This window comes from Poecilia reticulata, chromosome 6 (genome assembly GCF_904066995.2).
Source record: "Poecilia reticulata chromosome 6, P_reticulata-male-v2, whole genome shotgun sequence".
Classification (NCBI taxonomy): domain Eukaryota; kingdom Metazoa; phylum Chordata; class Actinopteri; order Cyprinodontiformes; family Poeciliidae; genus Poecilia; species Poecilia reticulata.
In genome coordinates, this window is record NC_088835.1 from 16,375,610 (window position 1) to 16,401,864 (window position 26,255).

Consider the following 26,255-nt stretch of genomic DNA (forward strand, 5'->3'; position numbering starts at 1 on the left):
GGGGTGACTCGGTCCGTCTGACCAGCATCGATTTCAGCGAAGCTTGTCCGCACACAGAGCCGGAGGAGAAGCTTTTATCTCAGCGACAACATCTGTGTGGCGGCTCCCCTTTGACAGCGAGGGAAAGAATGAGAATAGAGGATTTAGCTTCTTCTTGTAGGCACAGACGAGCAGAGGAAAAGTCACTCCTAAAGGTAAGCTGTGGCGACGGTGGATATTTGCACGTTGTAAGTTTTGAAATTGTTGGAGCTAGAAGAGCAGTTTGAGAGCTCAAAAGACTCATTTCCTAATATGGACCTGTCACGTTTGCTCAGTTATTTCCAAACAAATACAGAAATCAGTTTAGAGAGAATACAGCGACTGGTCACACGTGTATAGATAGCCCCTGCCAATGTAATCTATTAGAAATGTTTTTTTCTTTCTATAAACTGTTGCTATTGAATTTAAGTGTAGACGGATATCGTAATTTTCTCTCTGCGGTAGGAGCTATGAATAAGGACTTCTCTAGGGGAATTTCAGATTCTGCAACACTCTCTTTGGGCTTTCCAGCGGGTCAAAATACCGAGTTCAGTGTGGTGAGGAAAGAAGGTAAATGTGTAGGCCTATGTTGGCACGTTATTCTCAAAACTCAATCAATACTCACTGTTCTGAGTATAGTGAAATCAGGAAGCATAACTTCACATCTTCACATGGATTAAATACCAAAAGTAAACATGCTCTTAAGACTTTAAATAAGAAGGATTACAGAGACAGATTCTCCAGCAATCAGAAGTAGGCCATCGACTGGTGAGTGTGCGTCACATGCCATGTGTGTCTTCTTTGAAAGGGTAAAGCAGGCTATCTCAGAGTGTTCAATGTGGGGTGGGGGAGGCTACAGTCTGGGTGAAGGTCTCCATCAGGATGCACCCTACCTTTACCATCACATGCCTGTTGTCTTTTACAGTCAATTCTAAGTGTTTAAGGCAACTCTGCTTCCCATTTTTAGTTTCTAAAGACATTTCTCCTCTCGTCTATAAGACTCTGAAAGTTCCAAACATTGCTTTCATCAAGACAGTTTTATCTTGGAGTAAATGTAATTTTTCCCCCTAATTTGCCACATTACATAGCAACTTCCTTAAATAATCAGTAACCAATAATCAGTAATGTACATCTTAAAGCTGCAGTATGTTACTTCTATGAAAAAAATGTGATTTTTACATATTTGTTAAAGTACTTTCCTGCTACTATGATGACAGGAAAGTATGAGACCGATATTATGTAAAATAAATAAATAAATAAATAAATAAAATACCAAGCTCTTACACTTCCTCCCAGTGCTTCTATTGCCATCAGCAGAAATGCACAGTTCCTGGTCAAAAACAACCAGTCAGAGCCACTGAGCCAGGAGGAAGGTCTTAGCTCTGTCAGATGCGGCCATGCAGGTGTTACTCAATGTACTAATGACAGAGAAACAACTTCCCATTCCAGGAAAACTGTTTATACACCTTCATTTATACGCCTTCATTGGTGACCATGCTGACAGGTTCTGCTATTGGGAAGGAGCTATTGCAGCAGAGAGCAAGTGGGAGGATATGAGCAGTGTGTACACAAGCATGACTGACAGTACTAAGACCCTCCTCCTGGTGTATTACCACCAACCATCATTGACTGGGAGAATGCACAGTCATTTTTACAAATTATCTGTCCCATACTGACACAACATTGTGACAGTTTTAACAAATGTGTAAAAACCGTATTTAAAAAAAAATAAAAGTTGCATACTGCAGCTTCAATGCTACACTCAAAACGTTTCTGTAACTGAAACAGAAAGAAAAATACATTAGCAGCCAATACACATCGTAATGCTATTTACTCGAAGTTACTGCTCTACATTTTATCAACCAAAGAAAAAACATCAAGTCTAAGTGTCTTCCAAACTAATAAATACTTACAAGGATGAACGTTTTCCAAGATACAAAGCTTACAAAGTAAATTCAGAGTGTTCATGAGCCGTTCACGTTCTCCTAACTGGCTAAATTCTTGTTGACAAGGTTACCGAAGATAAATGGTCAAAGATAGTTTGCTGCTTAGAGAGATCACTCAGTCATGTTTCCGCAAAAAAAAAAAAGAATGACAAAGATTGTTTGTAACACAATGTCACACTCTGATAAAATTTCAACCCCCCCCCCCCCCCCCCAGATTTTAACCATTCTCAGCATAAATTCAGTCATACAGTTTGTTAGCCATAAACTTATTTGCCAGTTTAATAAAGTGAAACTGTTTTAAGATTATAAATGAATTTGACTTACTGGCATCACAATATCACATGGTTATTTTCAAGTGTACAGAAACTCTATGACCATTCCTTAATCACCATTCAAGCCAGCCATGTTCTACACAGATGTTATTTTTCACGAATTAAGCCAGCATCAGGGATGCACATGATGTGTGGATTGGAACTCCGCAGGGTTGATTCTGAGTGTTACAGATGAAATATGTGTTGGACGTCTGCAAAAGTTGCCATAAGATATCTTATTATCAGTTTGGTATTTGAGGCGTCACCTTGAATGAACTAGCTAGCGACTGTTGATGTATAGTGGCATATACGCAGTGATCTATTTCAATAGATCAATGCATTCTGCCTCAAAGCAAAAATAAATTTTAAAAAAGTTCAGAAACTAGAAGTTTTAGCCGTTTACTTGGCCTCCAGATTCCACAAATCTTAATCCAGTCGAGTATCCGTGAGATGGGTTGGATGAACAAATCCGATCCATGACTGCCTCACGTCACAACTTCCAGGACTTAAAAGATCTGCTGCTAACATCTTGGTGCCAGATTCTACACCACACCAACAGGGCTCTGGTAAAGTCCATGTCTCCATGTCTCGTTGGTCAGAACTGTTTTGGGAGAAACGTGCTTAGTGCTTATGAAGCACTTGTACACTGAATATCTCTTCAGACGCTGACATAAAAAAAACAGTTAAGCATTCAAAGTTTAGTTTTCTTTCTTCTTAAGATCTACTGAAAACCTTTAGCTTTGAGCTGGAATAGAGCTGTGTGACTTTAAGAAGTATAAAACTGTGTTGTTAGACAATGATCTGACAAACCACTCTTTTACCAGCTGAAGTCACATGTGAGGCAGAGCATGTGAATATGTTTTTGCTTGTGAATAAGCCTCTGGCAATATTAGTCTCTTTATCAAACTTTGTTTTCAAGCTAGAATCTATGATTGAAGACTTATTATTCTTAGTCAAAGTCAGTGTTACTCTCTGACTTTGTGTAAAAGCGTTTAAGCACAGAGAGCTCCTGTGGAAGCAAGAACCAGAAGTGCATTTTAATTAAGCTATAAATAAGTTGTTAACTAATAATGAGTCAGTAGGAATAGATAGTTTTTTTTCTTCCTTTTCTGGTTCGGCCAAAAGCCTTCAGTCAGTAGCGTACATTGTTTTCACTTGTGATAATATTATTTCACAAGGAAGGCAACAATAGCCTTTTTCTCCACTTGAATGGAGGCTTTATGATGGACGTCAAAGGGCTACAAATGTACCAGTCTCCCAAAATGCACCAAATGGTGATGCTTTAAGCTAACTATAAAAACAGGCATTATTCTTTCTTTGTGACTCAAAAAGTTTAGAATTTTAGTTTGATCTCTTCAGATGTTTTAAAAAGGACTTTGGACTTTTCTACACACTGGAAAATAACTATTGGCATATGCTGGACCACATGGTCTATTACAGGATTTCCTCTTAGAGACAAACAGTCAAACTCACACCTACTGTACATGTCTTCTCTAGATTAAATCTGCATGTGTGCTACTCCAGATAAAAATGAATATTTTACCAACTCTGATCTGTCAATATTGCTTGTTGCTAGGCAACATTTTCATTTATTCAGCATTTTACTAAGAATATGCTTTTCTGGCATGAAAATTAATTTAGCAACACATTTGTACTGGGAGTGTTACACAGTATGTCAGGCTTAAATTTTATCATGATTTCTGCTGATTAAAGTCTCTACTGTGAAATTGCACTTTTTCTTTATTGGGTCCTGTTCAGTTTGCTGAAAGCAGACTTTGTGCTCGCCAACAGGAAGACATGCCAGCTCAAAGCAGGCAAAGGTCTTTCAGAGTCATCAAAATTCATGGTGCTTTGCAAAACCCCTTATACCCCTTGGAATTTTTCACATTTTGTCACATAGCAATCACAACCTACAGTGTACTTTCTGACACAAAGTGATGCATAAGTGTGAAATGAGAGAACATATGAAGCTGTTTTCTGCTCAGAGAAATCAGAAAATGATGTTGTGGATTTGGATTCCCCCAAACCAGCTTTTATTGCAGTTGGTGCAGATTTTTTGGGATGTCTCTGACCAGTTTTCACATTTGAAGACTGAAATCTTTAAACATTCTTCTTCACAAAATTGTTAAGTGCCATTGAGATTAGATGGAGAACACGAGTCAACCATCAAATTTCAAGTTTTGCACCAAATTCTCAACTTGATTTGGTTGTGAACTTTTGACCCCTCTTAGACGTGAAGGAGGTGCCTTGGTCTGAACCATCCAGCTGTGGCTTTGCCTGTTTGCTACGGGTCACTGTCCTGCGGAAAGTTGATTTTTGCAGCCCCTTTCTTTGTACTTAGTTCATCATACTTAGTCCATAAACTCTGACCAGATTCCATCTCCCTATTTCAGATAAACAGCTCCAGATCAGGATGTCTCTACCAAGTGTCAGAGTGTGAATGATGTGTTTGAAGCAGTATGCAGTGTTTATTTTCTGCTGCACATAGTATTTTGAATGTATGCTAAAAACTATCACATTTTGACCTTATCTGATCAGAGCAACTTTTTTTCACATATCTGCTGTGTTCCCTACTTAGAATTCAGCTAGCCACGTTTACTGGTCGTTCTGCTTTGCGATAAATCGGCCTGCCTCGTACAGAACAGAGTAAATTTGTCCTGTGATTCCTTGGTTTCCATTACCTAAAGCTATTTCCAGCTACTTATCACTGGGGTTGTTGATGTCACACTGTTTTAGAGTGTGAGCTGTCACCATCTCTTAAGAAATCAGTGATGGCTCCATGGGATAATAGTTGTAGACCGAGCATTCTTTGGCATTTCTGTAAAGGCTATATTTGGTTATCTTGGAATTTCCCCTTCATGTCATGATCATGTCAGGTCACTTTGTCTCTTTTTTAAATGCCACTTTGACTTAGTTTTTGCTCCAAATACTCAGTCTCCTTCTGTTGTTCAGGAAGCTACACATTCCCTCCCATCTACGGCTGTTTCCTTTGCAAGTACTTCAGATGTCTGCTTTTGTTCTTTTAAACATAAATTCTATCCAAACCCACGTAACAGCTGATTGTTTGTCATTTATGATTGGCCTTTAACTCAAGAGTTGTTTAATTTGACTGTAGTTGGGTAGCTTACATTGTTTGCTTTGGGATTTATTGAATTATTTTTCCCATGTGTAATTCCACTTTGATTTCTTATGCACATCTTTGTCTCTTAATTTGTGATTTACTGAAAATTTGAATAATAAATCAGGTCTGAAGAGAACAGTTTGTCTGTAAATAAAAAAACAGCTTCAAAAAAACAAAACAAGATGTGATGTATGTTGCAAATAAAGCACATTGTGTACTTCTTGTATTAATTGGATCAACGTTTTTTTTTTCTTTTAGTCTCAATGCTTATGTTATGGCTGCATTCATGCCAGTATGAAGATCCAGTTATGAGAATGTGGTTTTCCCAGCAGGGTCTGGTGGTTTTGTGTGTTTATGAATACTGTTCCCTTGACATTTCTGTCCTCTTCATACCCAAACGTCCTGCTTCTCCTGAAAGCAGGGCCTTCCTTGATGGGCCCATTATAATCAAACATCTTAACCTTTCTGTTATTATAAATAGACTCCCCCGTCTTCATTTTCTTCAACTGGAAACTGCTTTCAGGGTGGGTCAGATGCAAGGTGGGGTAACCCAACTTCCTCTGCCTCCAGCATGTTTTTTCCCCTTTGCTAATGTAAAAAAAAAAAAAGGTTTTGGTGCTTGAATGTAGGTATTATTACTGGGGAATTTTTGTTTTTTTAGCTATTTAAGTCAAAAAGCATTGGGAAAATATGAATACAGCATCAGGCTGGACAGAAACCCCCATGGGAACACAGTTATTCTGAGTCCTGTGCCATTCCCAAGTTGCCTTGCTCTGGATGTCTGCATAGTTCATGTGTTCTTTCTATTTTCTTTGCATAAACAGGACAGGAAGACTCCACATCCCCTGTAATGGGGTTGTCTCAAAAAAAATTCCCAGAAGGAATATTTTATGTCATTGGTTGAACTGAGTATTATAATTGCATTTTTAAACATCCATCCATCCATCCATTTTCTTGCACCCTTTTTCCCTCAGTGGGGTCGGGAGGGGTGCTGGTGCCCATCTCCAGCCAACGTTTCGGGCGAGAGGCAGGGTACACCCTGGACAGGTCGCCAGTCTGTCGCAGGGCAACCATTTTTAAACATCAACTTCTATTTCCTATTGTAGCATAGTTTGCTTCAGTTTGTTTTAGAAAGAAGATTAAGTTCATGTACAGTTTGTCCTGTTTTGTTGTGAGTCAGCAGACTGTTTGAGAAAGTACTTTGAGGAATTCAGGGGTAAGGTAAACAGGTCTTCACTGTCACACCGTCACAAAGAAAAACCATGTCTGCTTTAGGTGATTGTTTTGTCTGAAGAAGGCTGATAGTAGTGTTGCATTTCCACTAAATGTTTATTGCACGATCATCAACAAAAATTCCCCAGTAATAATACCTACATTCAAGCACCAAAAATGGAGACGAGCAAATTTTAGCGCTTCTTATGCCACATATAGTGGTTTTCGTTTTGTTAAATAAGACATTGTCATGAGTTTTAACTATTTTAAGGTTTTGTTTTTTTTAATCCTGTTGTAGGACAACCATTTATCTTCCAAACAATTAAACACCCCAACATTATGATTCCTTAACTGCCATGTTTCACAGTGGGGGACAGTTTATACCTGTTCAGAGCATGTTTTTATATATTTACTAGACATGGCTTGTAGAAAACTGAAAAATTTGCTTCTTACAGGTTTGTACTAGCCAATCATTCATAAAGGGAAGATCTATGGTGTGTGTCACTTATACCACTATCAGTAGATTCCCCTACCAGATCTTTGTATTTCTGAAGCTCCTCCAGAGTTACAACAAGCATCATACTTACTTATCCCCAGTTGGTTTAAATAGACTGCCATCCTCTTTTCAGTTTGCAGAGAATAATTTAACATTGCACTGTGAGATGCTCAAAGTTTAGGATGTAGTTTTGGAACCCTTTGTGTTCGTCTATCACATAAAATCTAAATATAATATGATACATCTTAGTTTGTGGTTGTGACATCACATAAAATTTTCAAGAGCACAAATACTTTTCCGCAATATGTTCTTTAAGCATATTGAGCTTAAAGAACAATCTCAGAAACGGCACACTGGAGGCTGTGCTGTTTCTGAGAATCTTATTCCAAACCTTCCTCTAAAGAAAGAGACAGCTGTTGAACGTCCTGTGAGAGCTTGCTTTGATTTGCTATGGGGTGACTTGGTAATTCATGGTTTTTAAAGGGGCTTCCTTTTAATTATGTGGATCTTATAAAATGCCAGAACATGTTTATGTGGTGAAAGAAAATTCAACAAAAACTGTGGCAAGGATGGCCTTGATTGTGAGAGTAAGTGTGAAATTATATGTACCTTGGAGTGGAACTCCTGTCCCATTACCTACATTTCTTTACTACTTGCTAAAAATAGAAACATCACCTCCCTGTGATCCTAGCGCTCTCTTGCTGCTCTCTTCTCTTTTATTTTTGGTTTGGGCTGAACACAAGCACACTTTAATGGACACTTTGTACGTCTGACTCCCATTACAAATCTAGAGCTCTGAAGCCATCTGGGACCAGAAACCTCTTCATGTGGAAACTGAAGTCATGTGGTAGCTTGTTAGCTTACTTCTTTCAAATGGAATGATTTGAGTGGTGTTTACCACCATGAAGCTCGGCATTAAGCTAATGGCATGTTGAGGATAAAACCATATGCTACATTGGAAGGCATTTTTATTTCTTAATAATATGAAAAGGTTCTATACTAACCAGCGTAAAAAGTGCAATAAACCCAGATTTGATGTGGGTAGTTTTTTAAAACATAAAAAGTACCTCAGTCATACAAATCCAAGCTGACAGAATGCATGTGACTAGTCATACGGTGACATAGTTTATGTAACTTAAATGCTAAAAAAGTATTTACTCACTCACATATCTGCTTTTTAGACAGGCTGAATGGTTTAAAAATTAATATCAAATAAATATAATCTGGGAAAATACAAATTGCAGGTTTAAAGTGATGATTTCACTTATGGGGCGAACGTTTTCCAACCCAACCTGAACCTGTGAAAATTAATTGCTTCTTAAATATATAGATATATCAAAACAGCTTTTTATTGTACCTGTGTAATTGTAATATTTAGTAGATCTGAAACATTTTACATGTAATGAAATCAAAAGCTATTAAGTGTCCTCACTGCACATGTGCTTAAATTTGTTTTCCCCAGGTGAGTTAATATTAGTCACAGATTAAGCCGATTGTACTATAGAGATAAGAGAATTATCCAATAAGGGTTTGTGTGTTGTCTGACTCCATATCCGCAGCTTGTTTGGTCTGAGTCAGTGTTCTTTGGCTCTTGTACAATTTTCTACTCATCCTGTGGTAAGAAGTCCTAAGCATCTGCCCTCCTCTGAGTCATGCAATCAACATTTTGGGGTTAGCTTTTTGAGTGCTAGTCAAGCAGCCTAAATTAAAATTTAATCTGAATTCGGTAATCCATAAACCAATCTTTTGAGGTTTAAGTGCAACAACTACCTACCATACTTGGTAAAGAGTCACGTTAGATTAACATCCTTCTGCCTTCACCACGCCCTGAGGTTGTTTTGGGTTGCAGGTTGAAGGTTTCGCCCTCTGAAGCACTCACTGAACACACATGAATATACACACACCTTACTGTACAGTGCAGCTCTTGTGCTGAGTTTTTTCCATAGCCCCACAGTTTTCTGACTGTTTCCAGACTCTTTCTAATCTCAGGCTTTCATTCTTCTCGTGCTGTTGTATAATCCTCATCCTCAAATCGGATTCCATACAGATTAAGACTGATTAAAGACCAAAAGACGGATGACAAAAAAGTTAAAATATGACCAGAAAAAGCACATCGGTTTGTTTTTCTTCAGTATAGCAAGTGATGTGTTTTGCATTTAAGTTGGTTTACAAAATAAGTTTTCTGTTGGACAAGATAATTAATTACAGTTTTGTTATCCATTTACAGTGTAATTGCATTTTTATCTTATTTATTTTACCCACCCGTGTTTTTACCAACTGATTTTTATTTGTTGTTGTTTGTTTTACCTCTGACTTCTTTTGTGATGCTTTTAATGCACAGTGTGCAAAACATGGAGAGGAAATTTAGTTGATAAATTGGTAGAGGAAGTCTTGACTGCCGCCCCTCTTCCTACAACCCTGTGATTAGCTGAGTGTGATTCAGAATGCTTTGCAAGCTGTTTGTGGTTGCAACGAGGCACTGAGAACTTATAAACGCAAGCTCAGTTTAGAGCTCTATGTCATAACGGGAAATGATGTCACATCAGCATGAGGCTCAAAACAGCCTGTCCTGTCAACAAAACAAGTTGGCAAAATATTTGCTCTGTTAAAAAAACTTTCTTTCATTGTATGGTTATTATCTATAAGCATTCAAACAGTCTCTCCTCTATCCACACGATTTTGCTTTAGACACCATCCTGCTGGTGGTTCGGTATTTGTTGCCCCTCGGCCCCAAGTCTGTGAACTTCTCTGCTTCCTGTCAATTTCATTTGTTTGTTTTGTCTTTTCTAATATTTAGACTTAGTGTGATGAAATTTCATATGAAGTGACCATAACTTGTGTTTTAAAAGCAAAGTCTGCCATTGACCAGAAAAAGGCTTTACCAGTAGGATAACCCAGTTTGTTGTCCCATTATTGTTCTTACTAAACTTGTTATTGAAGGAGTGGCAGCCACTGGTTTCCTTTCTTCCTAACACAATAGCAACAGCGTTCAGGAGACACAGCACAGGAAGTACACGTCCACTACCTAAGTAAAAAAAAAAAAGCAGACCTTTTATGGTAATTGATCTAGTTGGCAACAATAAAAAGGAGTTTAATTTCCTAGTAGGTGAATCATGTGTTGGGGTGGAACTTTGCTTAAATATGCTGTTCATGTTTTGCAGCGGGGCTGCACAGTGACGCAGTTGGTAGAGCTATTGCCTTGCAGCAAGAAGGTTCTGGATTTGATTCCCGGCCCCGGTCCTTCTGCATGAAGTTTGCATGTTCTCCCTGTGCATGCGTGGGTTTTCTCCGGGTACTCCGGCTTCCTTCCACAGTCCAAAAACATGACTGTCAGGTTAATTGGCCTCTCTAAATTGCCCGTAGGTGTGAGTGTGTGTTTGCATGGTTGTTTGTCCTGTGTGTCTCTGTGTTGCCCTGCGACAGACTGGCGACCTGTCCAGGGTGACCCCGCCTCTCGCCCGGAACGTTAGCTGGAGATAGGCACCAGCAACCCTCCCGACCCCACTGAGGGACAAGGGTGTAAAGAAAATGGATGGCTGGATGGATGTTTTGCAGCATAACAAATGAATATTAAAACCCAAGATTTTTTTTTTATTAACACTTCACCCAACATATTAGACTGTTCAACTGAATCTCTTAAAATGGACGAGGTTATCGTCAGGAGAGTAGCAGCTTTGAAAAAGGCGCCCTTTTAAGAAAAACCAAAAATGATGCTTACAATAATTAGGTGATATATTTTAGCACTTCCTCTCAACAGCCGAAAACTAACAGTACTGATAGCATGTCATAGTTGTATATCAACAACATATTGCAAAAAAAAAACAAAAAACAAACTAAACCTAGTTTTGAAAAATGTGTGTTTGTCTTGTTTTTGGGACAAACACACAAAATCTGACAACACAAATGTCACAAACACAAATGTGTTTGGGACAACAAACCTTGTGTATCATGTAAGCTTACATTGATATGTCGCATTTGAAGTTTTTTCAAATTGAAACAAAAAAGGCCTTGAAATATGTCAGTGGAAAAAGAAAAGGTTATTGTTTGAGGAAACAAGTGTTTTCCCATCTGCCGCCTTTTGGCATGGCGCACGCTGCATGATGTTTGACTCGATGAAGCGTCATTAACGGTGCTCCTCAGGGTATACCATTTGTTGTCATGCACTCATTTTTATATTCTATATGATTCTTTAAAACAAACTCCATTCTCCCCCACAAAGTTAGGAAGAGTTCTAGAGTATATATTTTAGCTGCATGGTATTGGTGGTTTCCTCTCTGTGTAGAAAATAGGTTTCCCACACATATGTTTAGTTTTTGGGTTTTTTTGCTGCCTAAGATGAGTATCAACGTTGGTGGAGGTTCTTTAGCTGATTCTTTATCAGAATGTCCAAGACTCTACATGCTCGTGTAGCTCTTTTATCTTCCAATATGTTTTGGAGGCGTGGGAAAGAATTTGTGTTTTTCTTATCCAAACATGACTTTTAAATGCTGATTGACTAAATAAACCACGAGGCCACTCTCACTCTGAAACCACTTTGCTGAAGCACACAGTCATGGAAAGCTAGAGAATGAGGCCAGACTTCAGATTAAATTAAAAAAAATAATAAAGAAGGGTCTTTTGTTTATATTTGAATATTTATTTCTCTTTGTGCTATGGCTTCATCTTTCTTCATAATCATGCCAGTTTTTGCTGTATATAATGGGCTGCGTGAATTAATATTAGTGCTGCTGTGTGCGTGTGTGCACACGACAAGTGTGTGTGAAACAAACTATTGATGGAACAGTCAGTTTCACACCTTATGTGAATAGTTGGTATCTGACCTTTACATTCTCTGGAAAGTCATTGGTTACTATAGGGATACTTTTTCTATTTGTATCAAGAAAATTTAAGCACTGCTTCCTGAAAACTGCTTGGCCGCGTAACAGTATGATGAAACTTAAGAAAATTATTTTGCAATTTTACACCATACTTCTGCAAAGAGGGGAGACGGGGTTGAAAACCTGTTTAGAAATATTCCACATCGCAAGTTATTCCGTGTTGTAACAGATTAAATGGTTCGGTTTATACACATGTCGAATAATTAAGATGAAACGTTGACAGTTTGCAAAAGGAACCGGTTTTAAAACTTTTCAAACAGGACATTATCTTTTGCTTTAATAACCATATCTAAACAACAAAATTATTCCTAAATGTCTGTTATCATGACCAAACACATCAACATTTTTTTTGAAAGACTAGTATGCATTTCTAAAAATATTTTAAAATCACAAACTGTTCTATCAACAATCTGATGTTCAGAGTTGATCACTTCACACTTAAAGTCTGTATGCACTTTACCGTTCACAAGCACACATACACCTTGACCATTTTCACATTTTGTCATAAACGACAAACTATTTCATTGTGATTTCACACAAAGTACTACAGAAGATGGGAAGCAGAGGAGAAAATCTACAATGTTTTTAAGACCACAAATAAAAAATGAAAACATAACTGCCAAAGAGTGTACTTTGCACGCTTTTAAATTTAGATTTAGTTTCTCTGGAAATTTTTTTGATTCAGAATTGAATATAGCTAATTACATTCTAATTGTTGTTTCTGTCAGCCCTCCTTGAAAATGAAGTGTGGGTTTTTGTTCTGTATTCTTTAGATGCTAATTCAGTAGGCGTCAAGTGCTTCCTGATAATGAAATAGATATATAATGGTGAGAATATCTCCAAAAGATCTTATCCATTAGTAGTGTAAAAAGCACAGTATGAAAATATATGAATTTTATCAGCTATATTTATCATACTATACACCTTTGGGTAGATTATTCCGTTTGCTTGCCTTAATATCAAAACAGCTTTTGAAAACAAACAAGTTTGGAGTATAAGAAAAATTGTTCTTTTCATGTTTGGATGCCAGTTGCATTTACTGAGATCTCGTTTTTCTGCCTGCTTCTAGATTTTGACATGAAGAAGGATATAGATGCATTGATAGCAGAAGAACGGGCAGAAATTATCAGTAAATATGACAAGGTAAGTTGATGTTCATCTTATGATGCCTTATGATAAGGATGGCCTGCAATTTTATCTTTTGTTGTACATTGTGAACAGGATGACGCATTTTGAATGTGTGGCTTATAAATTGACATTGGGAAATTTTCACTAGGAAATTACAAATGAGGTTTATTTTAAACTGACAATGAAATCACTAACCACTTCATATTGAATCAGAATCATACGATGTCAGCCTTCAAGTTTAATGGCTGGATTTTTTTTGAATCTCAGAAGTATCAGGCTTTATGTTTTTTAGTCAACTATCTTGATTGGGATTAGAATTTACAATGAATCCCTAAACTCTGGTGCCGTTGATAAAAAGGAGACTTTTTCAGATTGCTTTCCTTGTATATAAACCTTAAGTTGAAATAAAATGGGATAAAGGTAAATATTTAGTGACAAACCAGCATGCCCTGATCTTCTCAATCTGGACTAAATGTGTTTTGCTTTTTAGGGCAGGCAAGAGGGCGTCAGCATTAACCCATGGGAGGACGCTGACTTTAGCATTTATAAAGTCACTGACCGCTTCGGCTTCCTGCAGTAAGTAACTTTAAAACTGGGTTGTTGTCATTTTATTTCATAATGTGAAATCCATGAGTGAAATCTTTCTGTCTACTCATTAATAGTATAAATTTAACTGCTTTCCGGCTCTTTATGACTTGGAATTGTTGCTATTCCTGGGGAACGATCGTGCAACTAACAACTTTAAAGAGTTGTTAGTTGTAGAGTTGAAAGTTCTTGGCTTCTCAGCAAGAACTTTCAAGTTTTAATTTATTCAGAATTTCCTATTTTGAATAGGTTAAAATTATGCCCACACAAGATGAAATATGCATGCATGTACATATCTGCCCAGGAATTTGGTTAAATGTCTCTTCGGGGGGGGGGGTTTTGCAGTGAAACCACATGAATTTTGAAACCATCAAAAAACTCTTAGCAAAATTCTGACTGGACTTTTGTTGCCATCATGATTGATTGAAACTTATAGTTAACCACATATAACCTTGGTCAGAATAGAAAATAGCAAACACGATATTTAGTCCAGTTTGTAGATTAAAGTTAGTGCTAAATTTAAACTTAAACAATTCATAAACCCCCCCCCCACATATATCATTATTGTCTAAAAAAAAACAATAATTCAAATGTGTCATTATAATCACAAAATTCCTGTGTATGAAGAGTGTATCTAAACTTCTGACCATAGCATCTGCTTTTATTTTTTTACAACTTTCTGTTTTTTGAATTTTTCACTTCATCGTAACTAACTATTTAAAGCGCATAATTGAGTCACTGATGCACATGTATTTCTGCTCCAGTGAGGAAGAACTGCCGACACCCACTGCACTTGAAGAGAAGGTAGGGACTTTCTTTACTGCTCATGCGATACATTTTTGCCCTCTCACTCATGCATTGGACACTTATGATGTTCTACGTTTTGCCTTTTCAGCAAAAGCAACAGGAGTTGGAGCGAGTGGACAAATGGCTGAAGATGTTGAGGAAATGGAACAAATACAAGAACAGTGAAAAGGTTAAGAGTGGCTCCCATAAGATGCCAGCATGCCGTCTCAATTTAGCATCTTTGCTTCTATTTTTTTCATTCTGCTACGGGATGTTTAATTTCCATGCCTTTTTATAATCTGTTTTCCATTACCTTTTAAAGCATTGCTGATTTTCTTATTTACCACCCACCACCACCACCACCACCACCATCTTTTCCCCGATTTCTGTGGTCAGCCACAAAAGAAAAATGACTACAAGCAAAAGTTCTTAACCTTTGAGATTTGGAAGTGGAATACACATGAATCTGCGCCTTTCTCCTGTGATTGCTGTGGTGAAGATTGATTGCATATTGTTACATATTGTGTATTTCAGCTGGTGAAGCGTGTGTATAAAGGCATTCCTCTGCAGCTGAGAGGCCAGGCGTGGGCCTCGCTTTTGGAGGTCGAAAGAGTCAAACGAGACAATCCGGGAAAATATGAGGTATGGGGATTTTTTTGTTATTATTATTACAAGGACAATAGTTGGTAGTGTTTAACTGACGGATGGTATTGTGGAAAAATCTTTTGTGGTTCAGAAAATGAAGCAGCAGGCTCAAAACTTCTCTACAGAGATCAAGCAGATAGACCTGGACGTCAACAGAACATTCAGGAACCACATCATGTTCAGGGACCGCTTTGGAGTGAAGTGAGTTCTTCATTTGCATTTCAGTTTTTTACTATTATTCACTTTATTGTTTACAGCCATTTTCAATAATTTTTACTTCCTATTTTTGGCTTAATCCAAACATCTACTTGTAGACAATTTTATTTTTTGACATAATGTTTTGGGTATTTTATGTAAACATTGATGACAATTTTTTGTTTTTTTTATTTGCCCCAAGTGGGATTCCTGCAGGGTGTGACCTCTGGCCTAAACTATAAAGCACACTACGCAGTTACAAAAAAAAAAAAAACAGAGAGGTGGTTTCCTTCTCTCAGCATTTTATTAGCCTTCCTGTCAGCGCACAAAGCCCCACAGGAAATGGCGCTCACACAGAATGTGCACCGGTACAAAGGCACATGTGCACAAATGCCAGCAAACAGTGACAGATTTCACACCAATTCAGAGACCTACTCAAATCTTTATATTTTTTGTTTTTAAATTAGAGGCAGTTGCAGAAGCCACTTTTTGTATCTCTGACAGTAGAAGAGTGCTCTCATCTTTTCCTTTGTAATGTACTTCCCCTTGAATTCAAAGCTGCTAAGTCCAAAACAGACCAAAACACCACTTCATCCTGCCTGACTACCCACTCCTTCCCTGCAAGTCAACAGCTGTCCACAGACACTGAGACACTGACAGCTATTTAAAGCTCCTTTCCTGTCTCTGACACTGGATTTGTCATTGAGGCCTACAGGGGAAACATCCTCTTTACATTTACATTATGTTTTCTCAATGCCCCCCTCTCCCCCCACTCACAAACACATTCACATGTGCAAACAATAGGTGCTTTGTGCCGACTGTCTAAAACTTTTGAGTCTCAACATGTAATTCGACAGATGCACACCACAAAATGCTTGAGTGAGAAAGGATTGATTGAAGATGCAAGATCGTAGAGTTTTGCAAAACTGTTCATCTCTCTTACTGTTTCCTCATTTTTAGACATCAAACACAATCTTCAGTTTGTTTGATTAAGATTTTAAGAAAAAAATAAAATGTAATTGGAATGTAAAAGGAAATGGCACGTTCGACTTCCTTTATTCAAATGTCCCTGAAAAAAAAATTAATGCCTTCATTCAATCCATTATTTGTAAATAAAGAGGATGGCACAAATGCAAACCTACCAAAGCATGACCTATCTACCTAAACTGACAGGCAGGGGAGGAAGATTAATTAAATAAGCAGACAGGAGGCCCATGCTGGTTCAGGAAGGGCTGAAGAGATCTATAGCTCATGTGGGAGAATCTGTTAACAGGACAAGAACTATTACTTGTGCTTTCCACAAAGCTGCCCTTGATGGACAAGTGGTGAGAAGAAATGTACTATTGACAGAAAACCATAAAAAGTTCTGTTTGCAGTTTCTGAGAAACTACATGAATAAAAATAACAAACATGTGGGAGAAGTTGCTCTGGTCAGAGGAGACCAAAACAGAACATCTTGCCCTACATGCAAAATGTAGTGTGTGGACATTACCTGAACATATTGTAAAATCCCCACATATAAGATGGTTGTGGTGGTGGCAGCATCATGCTGTAGAAACGCTTTTCTCCAACTGGGGGACTAGATTTGAGGATGAATAGGTGCAGGGCAATATCTGAAAAAAAAAATTGAGAGGCTCAAAATGGAATGACTTTAGTGAGAGACTCAACAGCCAGTAGAACAACAACCCAACACACAGAGCCAGAGCCGCATAGCAGTGGTCAGAGACCAGACCCAAATTCAGACGAGAATGTGTTACAAGACTTGAAAATTGCTCGTCACCAAAAGCAACTGAACTTGTTAATATAAGAACACGCAAGCAGTAGTAGCAGTAACATCAACTAACATATATACATATATATGTAAAATAAAAGACCTGCTAGCATTAACGTATAGAACACTTATACAGTCTTTATGTGATCCCTCAGGACAATATTCCTGTGAGTTTCAATGCTGTCATGAATATGTCTCAGGAACCACATCCTTGTTTAATCAGGTTTTTATTTTATTTTTTAATTTTTTTCCCTCTCCAGGCAGCAGGCACTGTTTCACGTACTGGCCGCTTACTCTGTCTACAACACGGTAAGTGTTTTCTGACAATCTATATGTGCAAACCCAGTGTTGTGCGCAAATCCAGTGTTGCGCAACAAGCTTTTTTTTCTTCTTTTTTTGAGTGCACTTGCCTTGCATTTAAAAGTAACACATCAGTGGAGCACCAACCACAAGTTCTTCAGTGGCGTTGGTTTCTTTTCAGTTTTGGTAGAGCTGGCTAAGCATTATAGACCCATCTGTTCTTGTTCTATTTGGAGCTTTTATTTATGAGTGTGGTTAAGCCTGAATCTGCTCCATCAGAATTTACCAGTGTGACCACCAGCAGCTATTCATCTATGTACATAATTAAACCAAACTCTGCTAAAGAATTTGGTTTATATAACTGAAATAAGATAATGACATTGCTCTTGTTTTCATTGTCAAGGAAAAACTATTCTCTAATAAATAATATATGCTTCTAACAAAACATTTGATCAAAGGATGTTCAACATCCTAATTTGCCATCGTAAACTCAATTACTGTATTTCTATGACATCAAATATCCTGCTATTACTAATATTAAAAATAAAAAGGAAGTCTTGTTGAACCAAGTCTCTCTGATGAAAGTGATTCAGAATCCAACCAGTTAGATTTAGTTGTAATATTACGATGTTCTTGGAGTTTGTTTCTCTCACGTGTGGGGCTTAACCAGAAACAGGATAATTGTGCCACCGGTATGTTTACAGTATTGACATTTTACAATACAGACGGTTTACCATTTTACATGTTTTGTCTTTTCTATCTTTGCTGCATTTTTAAATCTCTTCCACATTAAACATATATCTGCTAATGAGATTATTTTACACAGGTACAGATTTTGACAACTCTCCCATGCCTGTCCTAAGATGTGTAAAGCCTTGAAATAAATAAAGTTTTACAGCAGTAGCATGATCACAAACTAAAAAAAAAAAAAAAATAGAGAAAAACTAATTCTATGTTTATGGGTTTTAACAAATGTAATGGTGCCATAAATACTAATTCCCTTTATAATGTCTTTCAAAGAAATTGAAGTAATTTTTATAGTTATACTTTGAATTAAACTAATTAGTACATAGATTTCTATTTACCTTTGGTGTAGAAATAGGACATGATTCAGGGGCTAATTTCTATTAGCCACTGGGCTGGATACTGAGGTCGTAACATATTTCTGCCTGTCTGTGAACGTGAACTGTTTGGACTGTGTAAACAAGTGATCACCCCTGTTTATACTATTTCAAGCTCAGCTGAACGATCCTGCTCCATTGTGGTTTTCACTAAGAAGCATGGTCGCTCGCCTCTTAGCGATAAAACACTTATTATTTCTTAACATCCCCCCCCCCAACTGAACAAAATGACTCAAATTAAAGATTTTACTTTTCTAAAATTCTCGGTGTGGCAATATGGTACTGCAACAAGCCTTGGGTTACAAATTTATCCTCATCTGTAAATGCTAAATGCTTAATTCATCTCATCCACTTACAGATTGTTCTAGAACAGTGTTTCTCAACCTTTTTCGGGCCAGCGCCCCCCTAGCCCTAATCCAGGTCCCTCACCGCCCCCCACCAAAGAATTTGTAAGATACTTTGCACTGACAATTATTTTATTAATGTTACTATCATTATTGTAGATGTTTAGAATCGGCGCACCGATTATGTTTTCCCGTACATTTCAGCGCCCCTTACGCTCCTTCACCTCGCGCACATAATGGGGTAAATGTAGCGAGTTTTGCCCTAAATGTATCGGCGTCTGGAGGAGGGGGGTTGGGGGGAGGAGGCGAGCGTATGTTTCTACGCTCCTTTGTGGGGGGGCGCCGATTTATGTTTTCGCATCCACCTGAATAATGTGTAGTTGCGCCCCTGCCCATGGCACTTCAACAATATTATTTTACCTTTTATCTGGAAATAGTGTCTATTTATTCTTGCCATACAGTCTCTGTATTAATTATTGCTCTAAAGGTCTTGCCATACCAGTTTATTCCTCCGTATTTACTTTAGTTTCTTAGTTTATTCTTCCATTTTGTTCTTCATTCATTTCCATTTAGTTTCATTTGATTCGTTTTATCCTCTCTCGGTTTATTGCTATGTTTCTTTACTGTTGCTAGATTTATTTGATCGTTTATTGACGCTCAGTAATTTTCACTCATCACCTGCTGCGCCGCCTAATCGTCATGTGTTTCACATCATGTGTTGATTTTTCACTGTTCAGCGTCGGATTCTCAGTTTTTATGCCATAATTCACATCTAGTTTGTCGCTCCGTTTTATGTCCCGCTTCTCCAGTTTCAGAGTTTTGCGCAATGTGCGCGTCGTTTTTTTGTTTGTTTGTTTTTTAACTCCCTAAGGTGCAGGGCGGTCGGGAAACATATCGATGGTGAAAAGGCAGACTGACATAAACCTTTTAAAACAACGGAAACAATTTCGATGTTCTGATTATTGAAATTTAAAAGTGCTGTACCGTTGTTCCATCAAACCCGTTTCATACCGGACCACTTACAGCACCGGTGTTAACGCTATAAAATGATCGCTCTCTATCGTGGTATCACCCATGGAGGGATTTCTTTATTTAAATGGGTTCATTTTTCAGAGGGATACAAAGTGAGGGCATCGTGATTTTAGTAATTATATGTTTATAAGAGCGATTTTCGGTTGTCCTTCCATGGAAGCGGGCAGCCTTCAAACGGACAAAAAAACACTTTTTAATATAAGTTGCTGCTTTGACATGATCACAGAACTGCCAAAACACATGTAGCCTACATAAATACCAGACAAAGTGAATCACAGCAGCGTCATCAGCCGGTGAAACGCTGAACTGATGCGGAGCGGAGCTGCGCCATGAAGCTACAAACACTAAACACAAGAAGAGCTGCCATCGTTGCAGCCAAGCATGATTTAATGTTACACAATACAGTTTTACCAAGTTGCTCAAAGTCTAAACTGGTATTGTTGTGGATTTAAGGTGTAAAGTTTACCTTCGACTAAACGCCCCCCAAAGGCATCCCAGCGCCCCCCTTTTGTAAAAATGTCCGCCAGCGCCCCCTGCCGTCCTCTGAACGCCCCCTGGGGGGCGGTACCGCCCACGTTGAGAACCGCTATTCTAGAAGGTCCGATCATCGTATCTTTTCATGACACAGAAGAAATATTCTTTCAGTAAATTCAGCTTCACGGGAAATTATGTTACAGCTATTATTATTTCTAAAGCCTATCAGACTGAATATTTCTTGTATCCACTTTAAGGCCCTCATATTGCTGCATCTAATACATGTTCCGAAATGTACTGCTGTGCTTTAAGAGGGTCTAGTTAACATTTGTCTAGATAAAGATGGCTGTTGTCTACCTAGCAGTCTAAATGCTACCCCACACCCAGGACTGTTTTTCTGATAGGTTTTTTTTTTTTTCATCAGTTCCTCTGTGGTGGAGGTGCATGAGCCAGAGGAAATGGGCATGCGTTGCTCCTTTTTTCTCCTTTTCCCACTCTTCTCACACAATGCTCAAAAGAAATTGGGTCAGTGGGAGAGCTAAGAGAGAAAAAGGAAAGGCAAAATAGAGAGGAGGATGTTTGACTTTTTCACATATGTGCTGGTAGAGAAAAATGTAGGGAATGTGCAGTTTAACCTCTCTTTAACCCTAATTATACTTACCGTTTGGCCTTGACAGGACACATTTTGGGCTTCTATTTCTATCTGCAAAGCAAATCCTCCTTAATATGGACAGATACCATGTGCGTGTCTGTGTTTGCCAATGCCAAGGGCTTGTTTCATGTAAATCAGTGAATCATTCCGATGTCAGCTTGGTGGTAATTCAACAGGAAAACATAATAACACTGAGAATGTATGGGTATGACTGTAAATATTTGAAAAATGTTTACTGTAAATTGTTGTTTCAAAAATTAAGTAGAGCTATTTAGTTTTATACAGTTACGTCAGACTGTCGGGTGCGTTATATTTTGACCTATATAAGTGTGCTTTGTTAAATTATGATGAGTCCCTCTCATTTGTCCACTCTGTTTGACATAAACACTTTGCTCTGCTGTTTTTGTTCCAGGAGGTTAGCTACTGCCAGGGGATGAGTCAGATCGCTGCAATTCTACTCATGTACCTAAACGAGGAAGATGCCTTCTGGGCTTTATCCCAGCTCCTCACCGACAGCAAGCACTCCATGCATGGTAACGATAATGAGAAGATGCAGATGTACAAAAATAAAAGGCTGACCAATGGGTTTTTTTTCTCTCTCTTTTTAACTATCTTTTATGTGATTTTGGCAGTGGCCAAAATCACATGAAAATGTAGGGAAATCACACTCTGCACATTTCTTTAATTTGCAGATTAAAGAAATAATCTTCATGTGAAAACTGCACGTTTTTATTCAAGTTTTGTTTGTCTGGTGGAAATGTGTGTTTGATCGTTACAAAAAAATCAAAAACTAAAGAAATGTTTTGTGGGAAATACTTTTTCACAGCAGTGTTAATGCTGCGGTCATTACTGCACGCCGTATTATCACTTAGTCATTTTTTTTTTCTATCTTGTAGGATTTTTCATTCCTGGATTTCCCAAGTTGCAACGATTCCAGACTCATCATGAACTCATCCTCTCCAGAATGCTGCCCAAGCTGAAGAAACACCTGGTGAGTCGCCGTGCATGTCTGACTGATGCTTAAGCTCGCTGGCTTCATCACGATGTTCAGCCGGTTTTGAAAACTGTGATTTATAACAAGTTCTGTTGGAACATTTACTCTGAGACTCGGTTTCACGTTGATTTGTGTCCCCACAGGACAAGGAGCAGATGACGACAGGGATTTACTCCACCAAATGGTTTCTCCAGTGCTTTATCGACAGAGTCAGTATTTGGATGCTTTTTCAGCTTTTCAAACATGAACCGTCTGAATTGTTGCTGTTGTTTTTAATTATTTATTCCATTTTTCCCCCTCTGCTGTTTCCATAACAGACACCATTCACCCTCACCCTCCGCTTATGGGACATCTACATATTGGAAGGAGAGAGGATACTAACCGCCATGGCTTACACAATCCTCAAGTTACACAAAAGTGAGTGAGAAGCTCATGTATGTTTTATCTTTGTCTTTATGTGCTGCGCTGAGGGAGTTACTGCTGTATCTGGGCATCTTGTCTGACTTCTGAGTGTTATTGTGTGGATTACAAGGCAAGCTTCCTTGCATAACTCAAGCAGCCCATTACTGTGGAGAAGAATCAAAAGCTGACTTTTCATTGGATGCACAGTTGAGCATTCTCTCAGCGTATTGGTTGACTTCTTCCATTTAAATAGATGGTTGAATTGTCAACAAGCATTTTTATCTTTCATTTACCCCACACTTGGAATAAAACATTATCATGTAGATTAATTTAGCTGTTTTTACATCAATATCTTGTGTTTAATCAGAACGCCTCATAAAGCTCCAGCTGGAGGACTTAAGGGAGTTTCTCCAGGAGCAGCTGGCGGATTCGTTCCTCCTGCTGGATGATCTGGTGGTCGAACAGCTACAGACGGCGATGTCAGAGCTGCGCAGTAAAAAGTTGGATCAACCTCCTCCAGGTGCAGCAGTGTTTCATTGTCTTCATGCTCTTAAGCCTCAGGCATCACTTTGTCTGATAAACTCTGATTAGCAGTGCTGCTTTGACTGTTGTGAAGTTACAGAAAAGATGAAACATTTCTAAATTAAAGTAAAATAAATAAATAAGTATGCATTTATGCAGACATTGATTTACAAGATGAACTCTATGTACTTCTGTGACTTCTGAAGGTAGTTGCTTGCACTGGATTTTATTTAGGTGCATCAAGATAAAATATGGTTAATAAAAATGCACCACTGATTTTTCATATTTTATATGTAAACATTTTGAAAACCACACATATGTGTACTTCCACTTTGCAACTATTTTGTATTGCTCTAGTGAATAAAATACCTATTAAAAGCACACTGAGGGTAATGTGACAAAATATGATTCTCAAGAAGCACTGTATTTTTCTGTTTCCTTCTCATGCCTGTTTTCTTTCTTTTTTTTAGCTAAGTCAGATGAGCTCCCAAAGAAGCCTCTGGGTCAGGAGAGACCAGTTGTCCTTGTGCCGCTGCAGCCTAACTTGCATCCGGAGGTGAAAATAAACCTGCAGACCAACAGCAAGCCTATAATAGAGACCCAGAAAACAGATGCAACCGCCAATCATCAGATTCCTTCTCCCTCTGAACTCCAGAATTCAATGAGCCTCTCTGGAGCAAACACATTTTCCATGTCTCCAGTAGCTGTCCCCACACAGGGAACGCCTTCTTCCCTGAGGCATTGCAGATCACCTCCAGTACCTCCAAAGGAAAACAAACCATCAATTTCCATAGGTTTGGGTAGAGATATGAAGACTTCATCCCCAGTGGTTTGCCAAGAGTATAGAAAACCTGAGAACCAGACAACTGATGTAGAGTCTCAGGAGGAGTCCATGGACTGGCCTCCCCCCTATGAACCCTCTCCTTTGGATGCTGTGACTATGCAAGCGGAGGAGGAACTCATGGATCTTCCTGACCTACCACCTCCACCATTGTTTTACCCTGAGCAGATTGACCAAAGGTCTCTGGGCCGGGAATCACCCTGCCTGGGACCTGGGACTCATCCAGACCTGCATCGTCACTCTCCTTCCCCTCGGTCAGCCTCACCGCTGGTTGTTCCACTGAAGCCATCACCGAGGCCAAGTCCAAAACCTTCCCCGCACAACTTCACAAACAAAAATACTTCTACAAAATCTTCCTCTCACTTTGTTCACACATCACCCTCCTTGTCGTCTTCCAGAGTCCCACCCTCAAAACCAACCAAGTTCCCAGTTTCCCTTTATGTTCCTGGGTCCATGGGTGACAGGAGGCCCTCCAACACATCTCAGTATGATAATCTTTCTGAAGCTGATGACGAGGATCGCTTTGTGGAGAGACTGCTTGCCTCTACTCCTGAGGAATTTCCCTGCATAAACAGCAACTCCACCCATGCTACTGACAGAGCCTATGACCCTACCTTCTTCCCCGTTCCCCCACCTCCTCTCTTCATTCCCCCCTCTCCTCTTCCCCCTGTGATGTGCGCCCTCCCGAAGTTGCCTCAAGAACCAGAATATAAAGGAGACGCCAGCTGGGTGGATGATTCCATCATCCCTCCTCCACCACCCAGCTTTGCAGACAAACTCTCCCCATTTCAGTGCACCTCTGCCCTCTGCTCAGACCCAAACAGGTCCTCATCACCCATTTACTCTAAGAATTTCTCCAGAGCCCCCAGAGACCATTCTGCCTTCCCTGCACCTTTGCTTTACACAGGGTCTCCCCCAGCTCACTCCAGGTCCTCAGGACAGTCACCGGTGGGAATGGCAGGGGTACAGTCCAGCCCAAACTTCTGTAGGACGCCTCCTGTTGGACAAAAGCTTCCCAAATCAGTGACTTTTTGATTGGGCAGTTGATAATTCATCTAATTGATTTTCAAAGCTGTTGTAAAGATAAAAGGGCCAGTAGTCCCAATATTTGTCAAATATTTCTGCGTGCATGTGTAATATAGCATTTTTCATGTCCAGCTACTGTACCCACGTCTGTGAAAATTGTACCATGTTTCTAATGGAAGTGTTGTCAAACTTGTATTTAATACTGATGTCAAGAAGTGTGACTGCCCGTTGGTTAATCATAGAAATGCATTGTGTTTTGAACAGAAGCGTAGTGCACGTATCACCATTCTTCCACCTCTAGCTATGCTAATTTTGTTCCAAAAAGGTGTCTTAATATTAACATGGAGTACTTAGTACAGCAACTCTAACAAAAGGGCTACCAGTTAACACCATCATTACAGTCAAAGTATTCAGGTGGAGTTTGCAGTAAAGTGTGAGCAGGCTCACAAATCTTCCATTGGTCAAACGCTGAGAAAATGTCATTAGCCTACAATAAGCGTAGCTTAACGCAGGATTTCTACTAAACCAGAGTGTATTCATGGAGTACTAATACAACTACAATTTCCTTAACGTTGTAAGCACCAGCAGCAGTAAGGATGGTGCAATAAATGATAAATGTAAATGCAGAAAAAAGTATTAGACATTTCAGATTCTTTCCCTGGGAGGTTGCAGTGGGTACTCTGGGGCTCTTTTATAAATAAAATGCGTTACATTTTTGGGGGGCTTGGGAGGAGAAAGCTCTTTCAGTTATATACGTTTTTACAGCAAGGATATACTATGTATATGTTCATGTATATATTAACGTTGGGGACCTAATGTAATATAATATTGGCAGAGACCGTTTGTTTTTCAGTAGAAGTTGACACGTTTGAAGATGGCGCCATCTAGTGGTCAGAAAACAAAACACACCCCACAGTGTGTTTTTTTTATTACTAGTCAGTGTTATGTTAACGTTCAGAAAGCAAGTTTGAATACAAGTAACATGGGAGAGTTCAGTGTGTAATTCAAAGGAAAAAAGCTGTAGTTTGTGTGTGTGTGTCATTTATTTATTTAAATAGAAAACGTAATCTTTAGACATGGAGGCTGAGCCATAGCAGATCTGGGAGGGCTAAGCATAGTCAAATATTAAGTTATACTATTTTGGGTCCAAAAATCAGTATTTTCTTTTTTTTTTTTTTTTTGACACTTAGCAACTGTTGCAGCTATGTTTTTCTATCAGAGTCTTCGGCTTAAGACTTTGGTCTGTGTTTGCATTGCCTCACTATAAAGTACTGTTTTTGGCATTCATACATGTATGTTTGGCATGACAGAGTACTGGAGCTTTGTTGTTGAATGCCATCACATATTACACATCACTGCTCATTTAAGGAATGTTGTCATTATGAAAACTGAGGCTAAGACCAAAGCATACCTGCATTTATGCAACTACTTGAGTTTTATAAAGAGATTAATTATA

The 26,255-nt window shown here is 38.8% G+C and overlaps 1 protein-coding gene across 1 annotated transcript; it reads left to right on the top strand.

The window, feature by feature from the left end:
• The first annotated feature begins 54 nt into the window (after positions 1–54).
• On the top strand, positions 55–26,255 carry LOC103466153 (uncharacterized). Its single transcript, XM_008411545.3, has 14 exons — positions 55–194; positions 13,051–13,124; positions 13,600–13,685; positions 14,459–14,498; positions 14,590–14,670; positions 15,015–15,122; positions 15,217–15,326; positions 17,352–17,400; positions 21,427–21,547; positions 21,911–22,005; positions 22,152–22,217; positions 22,326–22,425; positions 22,778–22,930; positions 23,403–26,255. The coding sequence occupies exons 2-14, from the start codon at positions 13,059–13,061 to the stop codon at positions 24,806–24,808; spliced, it is 2,481 nt and encodes an 826-aa protein (XP_008409767.1). The 5' UTR covers positions 55–194; positions 13,051–13,058; the 3' UTR covers positions 24,809–26,255.

Coding starts and splice junctions, on each gene's coding strand:
- LOC103466153 (XM_008411545.3), top strand. CDS start 13,059: ATGAAGAAGGATATAGATGCATTGATAGCAGAAGAACGGGCAGAAATT. Junction 22,006..22,151: donor CCAAGCTGAAGAAACACCTG/GTGAGTCGCCGT, acceptor GTGTCCCCACAG/GACAAGGAGCAGATGACGAC. Junction 22,218..22,325: donor TCCAGTGCTTTATCGACAGA/GTCAGTATTTGG, acceptor TTTCCATAACAG/ACACCATTCACCCTCACCCT.